The 15,636-nt window shown below is 37.7% G+C and overlaps 1 protein-coding gene across 1 annotated transcript in view; it reads right to left on the minus strand.

Moving 5' to 3' along the window:
• PIG-K (Phosphatidylinositol glycan anchor biosynthesis class K) overlaps window positions 1-11,327 on the minus strand; it is a 134,003-nt gene extending 122,676 nt beyond the window's left edge. Inside the window, exons 1-2 of the mRNA XM_081748557.1 lie at window positions 11,265-11,327; window positions 11,065-11,230 (exon numbers count right to left, since the gene is read on the minus strand). Of these exons, the coding sequence (XP_081604683.1) occupies window positions 11,065-11,130 (66 nt within the window). The 5' untranslated portion in view covers window positions 11,131-11,230; window positions 11,265-11,327. The remainder of the gene's footprint in view (window positions 1-11,064; window positions 11,231-11,264) is intronic.
• Window positions 11,328-15,636: the final 4,309 nt, after the last annotated feature.

Consider the following 15,636-nt stretch of genomic DNA (forward strand, 5'->3'; position numbering starts at 1 on the left):
CGTTAGGTTACGTCAGGTTAGCTTTCTTATTTCAATGTAAATTATGTCTGTACTTATCTTGCTCCCCTCTATCCGACATAATCCGAAAGTACCATTCCATATCAATTTTAATATTTTAGCAATCTTAGCAACAAAGTACACCTGACTTTATAGCACCGACTGCAAGGGCATATAAATAAATGCAAAGGCAGAACAGAGTAGAATGAAGTGATGAAATAATTACATATAAGAAAGGGAGTATGTTTAGCAGAAGATGCCCAGAACTACGTAAAAAAAAAAATACAAAATTTACAGCAGAAATGGAGATGCAGGTTTAGTTTTGGCGCACATTTTGGAAGAACTGCAAATATAGTGGTTTTCAAAGCTAAACCAACTTGTCTTATTAGCAGTAAAACTGTCATATGGTTTTTAGCGGCCACGTACGGTTCGTCAACCAGTTGGATGTTGCCGGTATTACAAAAGCTTAGCCGCTCTGCCCCGTCACCAGGGTAAACAATGAAGTCTCGAACTATTCTTACTGAGTGTTACAAACCAATAAACAGATAAATAAAACAAGAATAACCACTTAAAATAGGAATAAAATATATACAGGTCATTCGACAAGTAATTTCCTCTCCTTTTAATATAGGGGAAGGCGTTGTTCCTTTGAAACAATGTACCTTTGAACACTTTTGCTTTTCTCGAATTCAGAGCTATGTAGGTGCAGTGATTAAAATTCGTTTGAAAGAGTAAATAAAAAAAAAAGCACTACAAATGTATTTGGCTGTTGTTGAATGAATATTGTCCGAGTAATGTTCCTTTGAATTTTTTCACCCCCAAAACAAAGATGTTTTGTAGTTACCTTTTGAGTTTTGTGCTCTTTGATTTTCCCAACTTGTGATATTTATTTGTCCAAACTTGGGGTAGAATCATTGGTGAATACAGTAATATTTTTAGTTTTAACTTCTGTTCAATATTTAAGCTAGTGGAGAACTTTTTCTCGTAATGGTGACCCTCTTGTACCTATGAACATTAATGCATCTTGTACCTTTGAATGACAAATAATACTCTTTAAAGCTACACAATGTAAGTAGTTAAAACAATTTATATATTTTATATAGGTTATGTTAGGATATAAAGTTATTAATCATGATTTTAAGTAGTTTCTAAATATTCGCTTATTGTATTTGGTCTAGGAATTAATTCGTGCGGGTGGACAAGAGATGGCGCAACGAACGGAGCGTCCCACAGTTCCGTCTATCCACACATGTGTTGCAAACCCCTGTCATCGCGTATCGTTCGTAGTATAGGGCAGTGGATTAAAGCGTCAACAACACCAGTTTGTAGTTAAGTGAACATGGCGCAATTTGTGCCTGATAAAGTGTTTTTGCGGGGTGTCCTGCTGCATTACTTTAACATGCAGAAAAGTGCGACTGAAAGTCATCGTATTTTGGTGGAAGTGTATGGTGACCATGCTCTAGCTGAGCGAACGTGTCAGAAGTGGTTTGCACGGTTTAGAAGTGGTGATTTCGGCTTGGCAGACCAAGAGCGAGTTGGACAGCCAAAAAAATTTCAAGACGAAGAATTGACAGCATTGCTCGAGCAGGATTCGTGTCAAACGCAGGAACAACTTGCAGCAGCATTAGGCGTTGATCAAACAACAGTCTCCAAACGCTTGAAAGCCATGGGAATGATTCAAAAGATGTCACATTGGGTTCCACATGAATTGAAAGACAGAGACGTTGAAAGACGAAAAACCATTTGCGAATTGCTGCTTCAACGACAGAACAGAAAGGGGTTTCTGCATCGAATTATTACGGGTGATGAGAAGTGGATCCATTACGAGAACCCTAAACGAAAAAAAGGCCTGGGTGAAACCAGGTGAACCAGGTCCATCACAACCAAAACGAGATATTCACTGTGCAAAGGTTATGCTGTGCATATGGTGGGATATGAAAGGTGTGGTGTACTATGAGCTGCTGCAACCGGGTGAAACTATGAATGGAGAACGTTATCGACGACAATTAATGCGTTTGAAGCAAGCTCTGGCCAGAACACGACCAGAATGGGAGAACAGACATGATAAACTTATTGTTCAACATGATAACGCTCGCCCACATGTCGCAAAACCGGTCAAAACCTATTTAGAAAATGTCGGATGGGAAGTTTTACCCCACCCGCCGTATTCACCAGACGTTGCTCCTTCGGACTACTACTTGTTCGATTGCATGAACAACGATTTGATTGGACAGCGGTTTACTTCTTCAGAAGATATCGAAACATGGGTCTCTGACTGGATCGCTTCCAAGGATGAGGACTTCTTTCGCCACGGAATCCGTACATTGCCTGACAGATGGGCGAAAGTGGTGGCTAGCGATGGACAATATTTTTATTAAGGTATTTATGTATTTTGTGTTTGTACTACAGCTTCAATGTGTGCGTACCAACCGCACGAATTAATTCCTAGACCAAATACAACATATAAGGTTATGTTGTATATGCTAAACATTATCGTTCACAAGTTTATGTTAGAACTTCTCTTCAATTTTTAATCTAATTAATAAAATTTCAATTCTGGGGAACTTTTTATAGCTAAACCTTTTATTGCAATTTATAACTAGTAAACTTTGTGACTTCTTTTTATATTACTGCCACGGAAACGTTGTGATTATCACTTTGTTCAAAGGTACAAGAGGGTCTGTTTAATGGTACATGACCATAATGTACCTGTGAACAAAACGGATATGTTCTTATTATATCCTATAAATGCTACTGTAATTATGTAACACCTTTAAAAATCATCCTATCTGGTAGCAAAGAGATGGCACTTCAAATATACGACAAAAATTGGGAGAAAAGTGCTGAATATTAGTACCAAAATTTCGAAAATTCTAAAAGTGTTCACAGGTACAACGCCTTCCCCTAATAATAATAATAATAATAATAATAATAATAATAATAATAATAATAATAATAATAATAATAATAATTTTTTTTTGTTTTGTCGAAAAAAAAAATCCCGCCAAGTAATGGGCCATCAAAGACGGGGAGTACAATTTATGAATTGTAGAAGACATGGAAAATGGTCAACTTCGGAGCCCCACCATTCAGTTATCGAGACAGGTAGACTTATAATTCTTGTTGTGGTATGTACATAGGTATAAATAAACTATAATTTAATATAGTTTAGTTTGCGCACGCGCATCTTTCTGTACATAAATTAAGAAAAGAACGTCAGTTTATCTGAAAAGTCGAAGTTTGCGAAATTTTTTCGAGCTCTTCCGGATCGAATTTTAAAATTCTGTTTTCACGGTTGGTAAGACCTAGTTACCCACTTTCCGAAAAAAAAAAAAAAAAAAAAAAAGTTGTGTCGCTTCTGTGTGCAACAGTTTTGTCACAAAAAATTCGAGAAATTGCAAATTTTCAAAAATCGTCACTTTTGGGCGCCATTTTCTCGAAAACACCATCTTTTAAAATTCTGACATTTTGTCAGATGGTTCAACCTTACATGAATAATAAACACACCAAATACCATTCTCGACCAATGCTTCATGAATTAACTACAGCCTTTTGAAGTTAGCGAAGTTTCGTTAACTTTGATGTCACAGTTAGAAACACTGGAAACAATAAAAGTGCAATGATTTGATGATGTTTGTGGTTTGCATTCATTAAATGAAGAATAAAAGATTTTCTTGACTGGTTTTTATTATTTAGATCAAAAAGGCTCTCTGAAATAGTATAATGATCCTCCCTCTACTCCGCTGTTTTCTAAAACCGTAGTAATCTGAGATAGAAATTACGATTACGAAACACACAAATTTTAAGTTTACTTGAAATGGCTATCCAGTAAATTCTGATATGTAAAAAGCGTGAACTATTACCTCAGTGATGATTTGGAATGCTCCAGACAAAGTCTTAATGAAGTGCGAAATGTCACTACAGTGGTCGAAAAAGGACAAAAAGTTAAAAAAAATCGAAAAGTTTTCTTACGCGTACCATCAAAGAAATTTACGGACTTTTTAAACTGAACAATCCCAGCACATGGGTCACACGGAATTTTATAGTATTCGACTAAAGTGGGTCAGTCCGCAACCTGCGAGGGAAGTGTGTGTGTATATTGTGCAAATTTTAAGTTAGCTGCTACTGCGTTGCAACAAATCAAAGGTGCAGCCTGTATTGAAGCTGTCATGAGTGACCTATTTCCTTTAGTAGTGTTTCGTAGAAAATGACAGTTCTTCAGGACAGTTGTCTTCTTCAGAAATGTGGTCCAGGCCCGCAACCAGAGGGGGTCTAGGGGGTAGCTGGCCCCCCTAAACTTTTCGTGTCCCCTTCAGACTTTAACACAAAATGCTATTAATAATACAAAAAACACAATTTAGCTATTTGTAAGAGAATTTTTAATGATTTGCCCCCTAACAATTCATGCCCCTCTCCCAAACCTCTGTGGTTGGTTGCGGGCCTGATGTGGTGAATGTCCTGGAGTGGAAGGAATAAGTGTGGAGTCTTTAATTATTGATCCTGATGAAAATGAAAGTGTTACGTATGCCATATGGGAAAACAATGATCTCGTTAAAAAACTGTGCCACTTTCTGTTTTCGTATCGTACAATGTTAGTTTAATTGTAAGAGTTGTAATTCATGACTACTTCAAGAAAATCCAAAGAGAATTAATTCCTACCAAAAGCATCGTATAAAACTTGAAGATACGAATTCTATTTTACTTCATGTGGACTTCGTTGAAAACTGGACTGTTATTCTGCAAAATGAAATTCAGTTATCACCGGAATATGAAACAACTGATAGTTTTGTTGTAATAAGCGACGACAAAACACACGATTAGGCTAATGTACTCATAGCCATAGACAAGATTCTAAACATACTCGAAGAAAAGCGAAAATATAGGTTATAGAAAAAAGATTCAAATACGTGAAAATAAGTGTCTACAATTTCCCAAGCCGTGTCAAGTGATTTCTTATGGTGTTGCATCACACTTTAAAAATCACTTTCAGATGATCGAGATGTAAACAGGTCCGATAAAGCAGTTTTTTTCAGTGAAACTGGCCATGCAATGGTCTTTGCGACGGTATTGGGGAGAAAGGGAGTGGCTGTAAAGAATGAGGCAACGCGGCATAACTTTAGGCAAAAATAGATACACAGTATTAAAACCGCAGAAGAATTCGTGAGTATAGTGCAAGTACAAACTCCGGGTATTACTCTCGTTTTCTTTCCTGGAACTGAATTCGACAACTTCCGGAAGAAGAAAAAAGAAGCAAGAATGGCAAAAGTGTGCGATCGGTAACTGGTATTCAACAAAGTCACCTTTGGCTGTCGGAAAATGGCGAAGTTTTTATGACAGCAACGGGTCACCACGAACTAACTTCATGATTCCCCAAAAATTGAGCTTCTGCAATTCAAAATGTAGATTTAAGAAGTTTGAAAAAAGGATCTTTTGTTACATACATATACGTATAACCAGTGATGCGTATTAGAAATATTACGAATAAATCATGAATTACGTGAAGTTGAAGTGCTGTTTAGCCTTCCACATGGACCTTCAGCAGGGTAGAGGTTTCCAGAAGAGCATAAGAGAAGTGAAAATAAGTGTTTTGTGACTATGGACAATGTGCTACGCAGGGGTGGATCCAGGACGGACTTCTGGGGGCGGGGTTGTAATACTGCTACTTAGAACTACTTTTAAGAGCTCCAAACTCTTGGATGGGTTTTATTTATATATAAAATAAGAAAGTTTCTTCTTCTGGGGTGGGGGGGATCGTCGCCCTATATACAACCCTGGACGAGTTGTGAGTGCACCAACACCTATTGGGCATCTGCACGGTTAGATGCTATTAGCGAAGAAGACACCAAGCAAGCACATGATTGGTCCATGTGGGGAAAAAAAAATCAGTGAAATTTTGTTTCCGGAGACCATTTTAAGTAAGTTAACTTCAAATTTGTGTGTTTCGTAATCGTAATTTCCATCTCAGATTACTTCGGTTTAAGAAAACAGCGGAGTAGGGGGAGAATCATTTTACTATTTCAGAGAGCCTTTTTGATCAAAATAATAAAAACCAGTCAAGAAAATCTTTTATTCTTCATTTAATGAATGTAAACCACAAACATCATCAAATCATTGCACTTTTATTGTTTCCAGTGTTTCTAACTGTGACATCAAAGTTAACGAAACTTCGCTAACTTCAAAAGGCTGTAGTTAATTCATGAAGCATTGGTCGAGAATGGTATTTGATGTGTTTATTATTCAAGTAAGGTTGAACCATCTGACAAAATGTCAGAATTTTAAAAGATGGTGTTTTCGAGAAAATGGCGCCCAAAAATGACGATTTTTGAAAATTTGCAATTTCTCGAATTTTTTGTGACAAAACGGTTGCACACAGTAGCGACACAACTTTTTTTTTTTCGGAAAGTGGGTAACTAGGTCTTACCAACCGTGAAAACAGAATTTTAAAATTCGAACCGGAAGTGCTCGAAAAAAATTCGCAAACTTCGACTTTTCAGATAAACTGATGTTCATTTGATAATTTATGTACAAAAAGATGCGCATGCGCAAAAGAAACTATATTAAAGTATAGTTTATTTATATACCTATGTACATACTACAACAAGAATTATAACTCTACCTGTCTCCATAGCTGAATGGTGGGGCTCCGAAGTTGACCATTTTCCATGTCTTCTACAACTCATAAATTGTACTCCCCGTCTTTGATGGCCCATTACTTGGCGGGAAAATTTTTTTCGACAAAACAAAAAAATATGGGTCTCTTAAAAACATGTCTAGTTCCTATAAAAAAAAGTTTCAACAATATCTGAGATTGTGATGGTACAATTTATTTATTTATTTTTTGCCTGAGTTGAAATGGACGGCGCCTGATATGTTAAATTCTATCTTAAGAGCTCTAATTGTTTACATACTTTTAAGTTAGCCGACCAACAAACTTGCGGATACATAAATATAAATGCTCAAATCTAAATTATTGCGTTATATTATTGCAATGAGCATGAACGTGATTTACTATTAGGAGTTCGCGTGATGCACTAATGTTAGTCTTTTATAAATAGCATTATTATTGTTATTATTATTATTATTATTATTATTGTTTCTTGTTTATGCCCTTCATGCAACTTAGAATCAATCTCACATAAAGAACTATATCAGACCTGATTGAAAATTCTCACATAAATAGATAAAATAAGCAATTGGAACTTGACACTTCAAAAGTTTAAACGCCCTCGTTTCCGTTATCCTCACTTTCTGAAGACGATTGATCTACCTCCATGACATGATCCTTGTCTTCATCAAATACATTTTGCAAGACACGATAACTTTGTTCAATGTCCAGGGAAAACTATTATTATTATTCGACAGGCCATCTGTCTATAATGAAAATTTAAAACTTCTGTCTTTAAAAAAGAAATGATTAAAAAGCATTCTATTAAGTACCTAGATCCTCATATTTATTAATGTGTGCAGATTAATATCTGAATAATAAAACTATCATTATTAATTTCTTGTGTATAGTATCCTAATTTGTGGCTTGTCCAGTTTTTATCGTCCAGTAACGTGACGAATCACATTAGAAAGAAACTGATCAATTATTGGCCTGTCTAACTACATCATAAAGTTAGAAATAATGTACTTACGAGCAGAGCAGACAAATAGACAGTATCTTTATTAAACCTATTACTAATATTATTATTATTAGAAATACTAATAGGTCTAATGATAACTAAATTCCTAGCGCAACAGCCCTTAGAAGGCCTGCACTTATGGCACTTCCTGTGGGGTGATGTGTTGTCAGCAGATCGGCTACCCTCGCCATTAATGCTTGCTTTCTGGACTGCAGTTCGCTACTTTTTTCTTTCAAGTAGCTTTCAATTGTCCTCACGACGCTGGGTGGACGCCGCAGCGCCAACACCATCTAGTGATTACAAATAGTCACACCTATCTTTCCTCTGACCAGACCCAGGACTGCTTGACTTCGCTGATCTCATGGGGAGTGATATTCCAGTGTGGCTAGGACGTTGGTAATAAAATAATAAATGCTTATTGAAATAGTGAGAATATTAGCTAGGAAATATACTAAACTGACTCCCTGGAGCTACGGTCCATGAGGGGAAGTGCCTACCCAATGTCACAATACAACAAGCATCAGCTACGCACTGAAAATATTCAAGATAGCAAGATCTCGGTTTTTAAACTGTGTTGCTATTCCTTTATGCAGTGCCCGAAGTGGAAGACCTAAGAAAGTATACCCCGCATACTCCCCCTCTTCTATTTAGAGCATTGCCTTTACGTCATTTATGGAAAAAGCATAATGCAAAGGCTTGGATTGGGAGTAAAATTTAAAGAAGATTTGCTCTATTCGATAACATTTACATACTTCCCGACATAATAAACATCAAAGTAATTTGTGTTTTAAACTGTACAAAGTAGAATAAAATAGCTTTCATATATTGTCACATGACGTGAGCTGATTGCAAAGCCTAGCTACCGAAATATACGTTCTTCAATCACGATGTAAAAGCTACAGATGCCAGACGGAACAAACGCAGTACGATACTACTATGATAACCGTAATGGGGTTAGCCATACTGAGAGCTTGATACAGTTCTACCTGAGTTGGATCGGCAACGCCGAAATCTAGTTACAATGAAGGATTTATGGTAGGGACAAGTAAACCTTTAGATCCTGACCTTCGAGGAAAAAATTGGTTATGTTTTGTCGCGTACTATAAAATTTAAGGCCTATGTTTAGCAGAAGGGGTCCAGCTTTTTTCTCAAAAAAATGATACAATTTTGGTAGTTTCTGTTCACATTCGGTTAGTTTAGGGTAGGGTTGGTTAGTTTAAGTTAGGTTAGGCTAGTTTAGGTTACGTTAGGTTACTTTAGGTTATGTTATATTAGTGTAGGGATCCCGCATAATTTTCCAAAAAATGATAGAATTTCGCTTATTTCTACTAATATTACGTTAGTTTAGGTTAGTTCAGGTTAGCTTACGTTATTTTATGTTAGGTTAGGTTAGATTTGGTTACGTTATGTTACGTCTAAGTACTTGCATCATTCATTTCTCCTGTAAATTTTGTGTTGTTTACGAGCTTCTGGACCCCTTGTACTAAACATACTCCAAATTCAATACTTTGCATGAAAAGACATGTTTATAAGGAACAAATTTCTGCAGTCGACAGAACTAAATAAAAATACAGCTGTATTTTACTTGAGTTGATTTAGAGTTTAACGTCCCTTTCAGCAGCGAGACTATATGAGACGGGGGTTTACAAGTGTAGGGTTACTAGTGTAAAATCATTACAAGTCCTTCACGATGGATAAAATACATGAATGCATATGAAAGATGTCTCTATTAGATGCTATTTTCCACGGCCAGCATATTTCTGCAGTGTACAGGACCTATGTATTTTATGTTTATAAATGTAGCGTTTCTAGTTCGAAGCAATGACAAGTGCTACTGAAATTCGGGCATTTGTACCGTATCGCCGGACCACTTTGAAAACTGAAAAAAAGCACCAAAGTGTATTGCATTCGGTTATATTTTTTTGGATTGCATTAAGTTACGTTAGATTACGTTACATTAGGCGTGCAGTATTACTTTAATACGGATCCACAGTAGAAGTATTAGTACTTGTAAGAGCAGGAGTCGGTTGGGTTCTGTTCTCGACATGAAATGGGCAAATTAAAAACTTGTCAATTTTTTCCTGTACATTTTACAATTTCTGAATCCGTATAGTAGAACGAGTGCACCACTCCGCGAAATAGTCCATCCGCATCCACATACAGTGCTGCTAACATCAAAAACAATCAACAAATACAACCACTTTCTTAACTTTTACTATTCCCTTTATCTCCCTTGTACTCATTCTTTCTCATAAACATAAATAAATTCTCCAATTGACCCGATAAATTTCCTGAAATTGGTCCAATACAGCACTTAACCCGAAATTCGTATCACTGCCAAAATCCATATCTTTCCACCACCTTCACGTGAGAGCATAACCATTATCGCTGACGCGCCTGCTCCCTTCGGATGCACTCCCGCGCGGGCTCACCATGTCCGCTCTGTCATAACTCGGTTAGATAGCAATCGCGCTTTCGCGATTTTTACGCTACACATCCGGAAGCCGTATTTATACGCAATTCGTAAAAGTAATGTAATTTTTCAACAATTATTTCTGGAGGCTCCCTTGAATTTTATCTATGCCAAATGAGATATTGGTAACTTTACTTTGGGTAAGGCAGTGATATTGTCAGCACATAGTATTGCCGAGCGAGCGTCAGCGAGCGAAGGCGGGTTAGAGCCCCGCAGGGCACGTTGTTTTCTGTCTTTCCTTCTTGGGAACTGTAACTATAACTACAGGAACCGGTTCAGATGAATTGGTTATAGTCACTGCCTTGCCTAAAGTAAAGACGGGTTAAGTTCCAAAGTTGGGCATCCGTTTCCAGCAAAATTTTAAAATTTACAGGAAAGATACAGATAATTCGATCGTTTGTGTGCTTGATAATATATAAGAGTGTCGAAAAATCTGTTTATTTGTTATATATAAGCGGTTATAAACCTGGGACCATAGGACGAGCGGAGGGAACTACTTGGCGCAAGGTAACCGAACAGCTGCATTGTGGGAAAGAAACGAGCATTTATGTTACCAACATGGCGAATGTACAAGGGCAATGAACTACAAACATTTGTGAAGCAATACGTTGATAACGAGCAAAATCTTTTAAAAGTTTGTGAAGAGCACGGATTAATGAATCTAATAACAAATTGCAGAAAGTGTGCAAAGAGATAACAGCGAAAAAATGTGGCGAAAGAGAACACCCAACTTCGGAATAAATGCCGTAAAGACTTGCCAATCTTTCTAATAGTGCGTCTGAAGTAAACCTGCACGCTAAACAAATCTAACGTGAACCCATATTATCAATCTGTACGTAACTATTTGGGTATGCACCGAGGTAATGATACTCTAGAGCGTCTTAGAAAATTATTTAACGCAAGGAAAATGAATTTTTCAAAAAAATTGAGGGGATTCTTAATCTGCATCTAATACGGAAGTTCTCTTACCTCCACGCTAACAGTTAATACAATACATGGAGACAGTATTGCTATTAACACATTATACGTCAGCATGTTGACTAGCAGAACTCAGAGGGAAAAATTTCTTTTTGCAAAAAAAAAATTACAGAACATTAAGCTCAAGCTTAACCGCCTAACTCCGTTACCAGTCTGTGCCAGCAAGCGTAGAGTGAGTATTATCGCTCTACGCCAGCAAGGATCTTAGTTACCAGAATGTTTTTGTTTCTTCTTCTTCTTCTTTGCATACTTTATTATTGGACACATACGCGCGCACACATTGTTTTGATGCTCCAGGTGCACGTCGTGTGAGCAATCCAAGGTGTAAAATGGGGATCTATACATTAGAAATGAATTGTCCCAGATGAATCCGGGAGTGAAATGAGAAGACACAATAGAATCAATCACTTCAGGAGTAACACTAAGGATGGCAGCGACACTATATAACACAAGCTGCTGTGAATTAAGAGCACACTACACTCACTCACCACGAGTTGTTCACTTTGACCACAATCCGGAATATGTTTCAAGGCCGCCCTCTAACGGGTATAACGTGTGACCTTGAGGATTCCAGTTTCCTAGTGTAGTGCCTGCCCATAGGAGTCAGTGAGATATAAGCACGTGGCAAGTTGTGCAAACATGAGCCGGGAGCAGGGCAGAAGAGCTGCGATACTTGAGTAACTTCGCGTCGGAAAATCACCCAAGGAGATAATCGAGTGGTTCGGATACAAGAAAACGCAAGTGTATGCAATTGTCAAATTGACAGGTGGCTTTGTCAAGATTCTTTAGAAGTGCCTACCGTCATGCACACCAAATTTCCAGCATCAGTCATGGTTTTAGGAGTCATAAGCGGCGAAGGGGATGTTATGCCACCGCATTTCTTCAAAGAAGGCCTCAAACTCAACACCGACGTTCACATTGACGTTCTGACGACTGTTGTGAAGCCGTGGATGGACAAATTGGCTGCTGGAAGGGATTACGTGTTTCAGCAGAACTCAGCACCCGCGCACAAAGCAAGGAAAACTCAGACGTGGCTCCACACCAATGTGCCCTACCACTGGTCACCCAATCTTTGGCCACCGTCTAGCCCAGACTGCAACCCCCTTGATTATTATTTTTGGTGCGCCGTCGAAGAAAAGATCAACGCACAGCCCCACAACACGAAAGACGCACTGCGAGGCCGAGGTGATTACCAACATGGACGAGGACTTAAAACGTGCGTGTAGTCGGTTCCGAGGCAGACTTGAGCGAGTTGTATAAGCAGACGGCGGTTACATCGAGTAGATTTCTTTCTGAACAAGTGTCTTACATTTTTGTGCCACGTTGTGCAGAAATAAATCATTATTTTCTCAGTTATAAGGGTTTTCGTACTTGCGTTTCATTTTCCGGATTTACCTCGACACCCCTAAATTATAGTTGTTCACTATGTAATATCGTATCCGATGATAAAGATCAAGGTTGTTTTTGTTAGCCAGTAAGAAGGCCACTGTTATGGGGCTAATGAAATAAACAAAATGAATGATTATGTTGAGTATTGGACGGTAAACAGGCATTAAAGAACACTGAAAGATCATGTGATCAATAGAATCTTCATCCTCTCCACAATAACACAATAGTGAGGAGCGCTGCTGTTGTTCATATTGCTGGATGGGAGTTTGAGCAGTATGAAGACGGAGACGAGAATATAAAAATTATGTTTCCTTGTCCAATGATGAGGTGCTTCCCATTTTCTCGTGGTGAAAAGACGTATTTGCTAATAATAAATCCCTGGTTCTAATCGTTGTTGTTGTTGGTAGGATCGCCATTCGGTTTGTCGTTTCTGTGATAACTGATCGTAGAAAGCGGATGCTGGGAGACGGAGATCAACAAGTTCTATTTGCCAATACATGCCATGCCATGTTGAGTTGCATATCCGCTAAGGACATCACTGACTTCATTACCTGAAGTAGTAGGGGTCCGCGTTCGCCCGAATGACTCATCCTCACTCTCTTTTATGACCGGGGTCAAAGGTCAATGACCTGGCCCGGGGTCAATGACCTAGGGGTACATAGGACCACCCCCTCTAAAATTTGGCAGGGGTACCATGGCCCACCCCCTAAATTTTGGCAGGGGTACATAGGACCACCCCCTTAAATTTTGGAAATTGCCAAATCTAAAAATTTGGTATGGTAGCCTAGGACCATAGTATGTACCTCTATCAGTATTGGGTGTCTATGTCGTTCCCTTTCATGGGTAAAAAATTGCCAAAAAGTCAAATTTCGGGGTTTTTGACCTAATTTATCCCCTTTGATGAGGTATTATTATCCTATATAGTTATATGGGCGTATACAGTGGTCCATTACTTTTCATAAGACATGGGTATATTAATGCACCCCTTGAAAAATTTGGGAGGGGTACCTTGGCCCACCCCTTAAATTTTGGAAGTTGACCAATTTAAACATTTGGTATTATAGTACAGGACCCTAATATGTATTATGATAAATTTGGGTGGTCCACCTCGTTCCCTTCTAGGGGTACAAAATTGCCAAAATATAAACGTAAGCAATACGTAGTACCACGTGTTTGGTTTTTGGTCGATTTTATCCCCTTTGATGACGTGTTATTATCCTATATAGTTATATGGTCATGTATAGGGGTCCATTACCTTTCATAAGATATGGGTATATTTGTGCACTCCTTTAAAAATTTGGGAGGGGTACTTTGGCCACCCCTTAAATTTTGGAAATTGCCAAATTTAAACATTTGGTATTATAGTACCGGACCCTAACATGTATTATGATAAATTTGGTTGGTCCACCTCGTTCCCTTTTAGGGGTACAAAATTGTCAAAATATAAACGTAAGCAATACGTTGTACCACGTGTTTGGTCTTTTGGCCCAATTTATCCTCTTGGATGAGGTTCTATTACCTTATATGATTATATGGTTATGTATAGGGGTCTATTCCCTATCATAAGACATAGGTACATTTGTGCACCCCCGGGAGGGGTACTTTGGCCCACCCCTTAAATTTTAGAAATTGCTCATTTTATATATTTGGTATTATAGTACTGGACCCTAACATGTATTATGATAAATTTGGGTGGTCCACCTCGTTCCCTTTTAGGGGTACAAAATTGCCAAAATATAAACGTAAGCAATACGTTGTACCACGTGTTTGGTTTTGACCTAAGTTATCCCCTTGGATGAGGTCCTATTACCTTATATGGTTATATGGTTATGTATAGGGGTTTATTCCCTATCATAAGACATAGGTACATTTGTGCACTCCTTTTAAAATTTGTGAGGGGTACCTTGGCCCACCCCTTAAATTTTAGAAATTGCTCATTTTATATATTTGGTATTATAGTACTGGACCCTAACATGTATTATGATAAATTTGGGTGGTTCACCTCGTTCCCTTTTAGGGGTACGAAATTGCCAAATTTTAGTACAACCACGTGTTTGTTTTGGCTCAATTTATCCCCTTGGATGAGGTCCTATTACCTTATATGATTATATGGTTATGTATATTGGTCCATTCCCTATTATAAGACATGGGTATATTGATGCACCTTTAAAAATTTGGGAGGGGTACCTTGGCCCACCTCTTTATTTTGGAAATTGTCCAATTTAAACATTTGGTATAATAGTATAAGACCCTAATATATATATATATTACTATAAATTTGGGTGGTCCATCTCGTTCCCTTTCATGGGTACGAAATTGCCAAATTTTAGTACAACCACGTGTTTCGTTTTTGACCTAATTTATTCACTTGGATGAGGTCCTATTACTTAATATGATTATATGGTCATGTATAGGGGTCCATTTTCTATCATAACACATAGGTACATTGATGCACCCCGGGATGGGTACCATAGCCAATCCCTTAAATTTTGGAAATTTTTTAATTTAAGCATTCGCTATCATAGTACATGACCTCAATATGTATCATGATAAATTTGGGTGGTCCACCTTGTTAACTTTCATGAGTAAAAAAAAATGCCAAAATATAAACATAAGCAATATGTTGTATCACGTGTTTGGTTTTTGGCCCAATTTATCCCGTTTGAAGCGGTCTTATACCGTATATGGTCATATGGTCATGTATATAGGTTCATTTCCTATCATAAGACATGAGTACATTGATGCACCCTTTAAAAAATTTGGGAGGGGTATCTTGACTCATCCACTCAGTTTTAGAAATTGTTTAATATAAGCATTTGGTATCTTCGTACAGGTCTTCAATATGTACCACTATAAATGTGGATGGTCCACATCGTTCCCTTTCATGGGTAAAGAACTACCAAAAATCAAATTTCGGAGGTTATTGACCCTTTGATAAGTATTTAGCACGTTATATGGTTTATTACCTTTATATATTTATGTTCTCTTTTAAATTTGGGAATTATAAAATAACATAATTTGGTAAACGTTTTCTAGGACCCATTGTAGATGTTGGTGTTCCTCTTATGGCCAAATATTCAAAACTTAAAGGTTATTGACCGGCTTTATTATTGAATAACTACAGGATTTATTACTTTTTCATAAGACACGGGTGTATTTGTGTACCAATCTTAA

The sequence above is a fragment of the Thermobia domestica genome, chromosome 2, assembly GCF_964235325.1.
Source record: "Thermobia domestica chromosome 2, izTheDome1.hap1.1, whole genome shotgun sequence".
Classification (NCBI taxonomy): Eukaryota; Metazoa; Arthropoda; class Insecta; order Zygentoma; family Lepismatidae; genus Thermobia; species Thermobia domestica.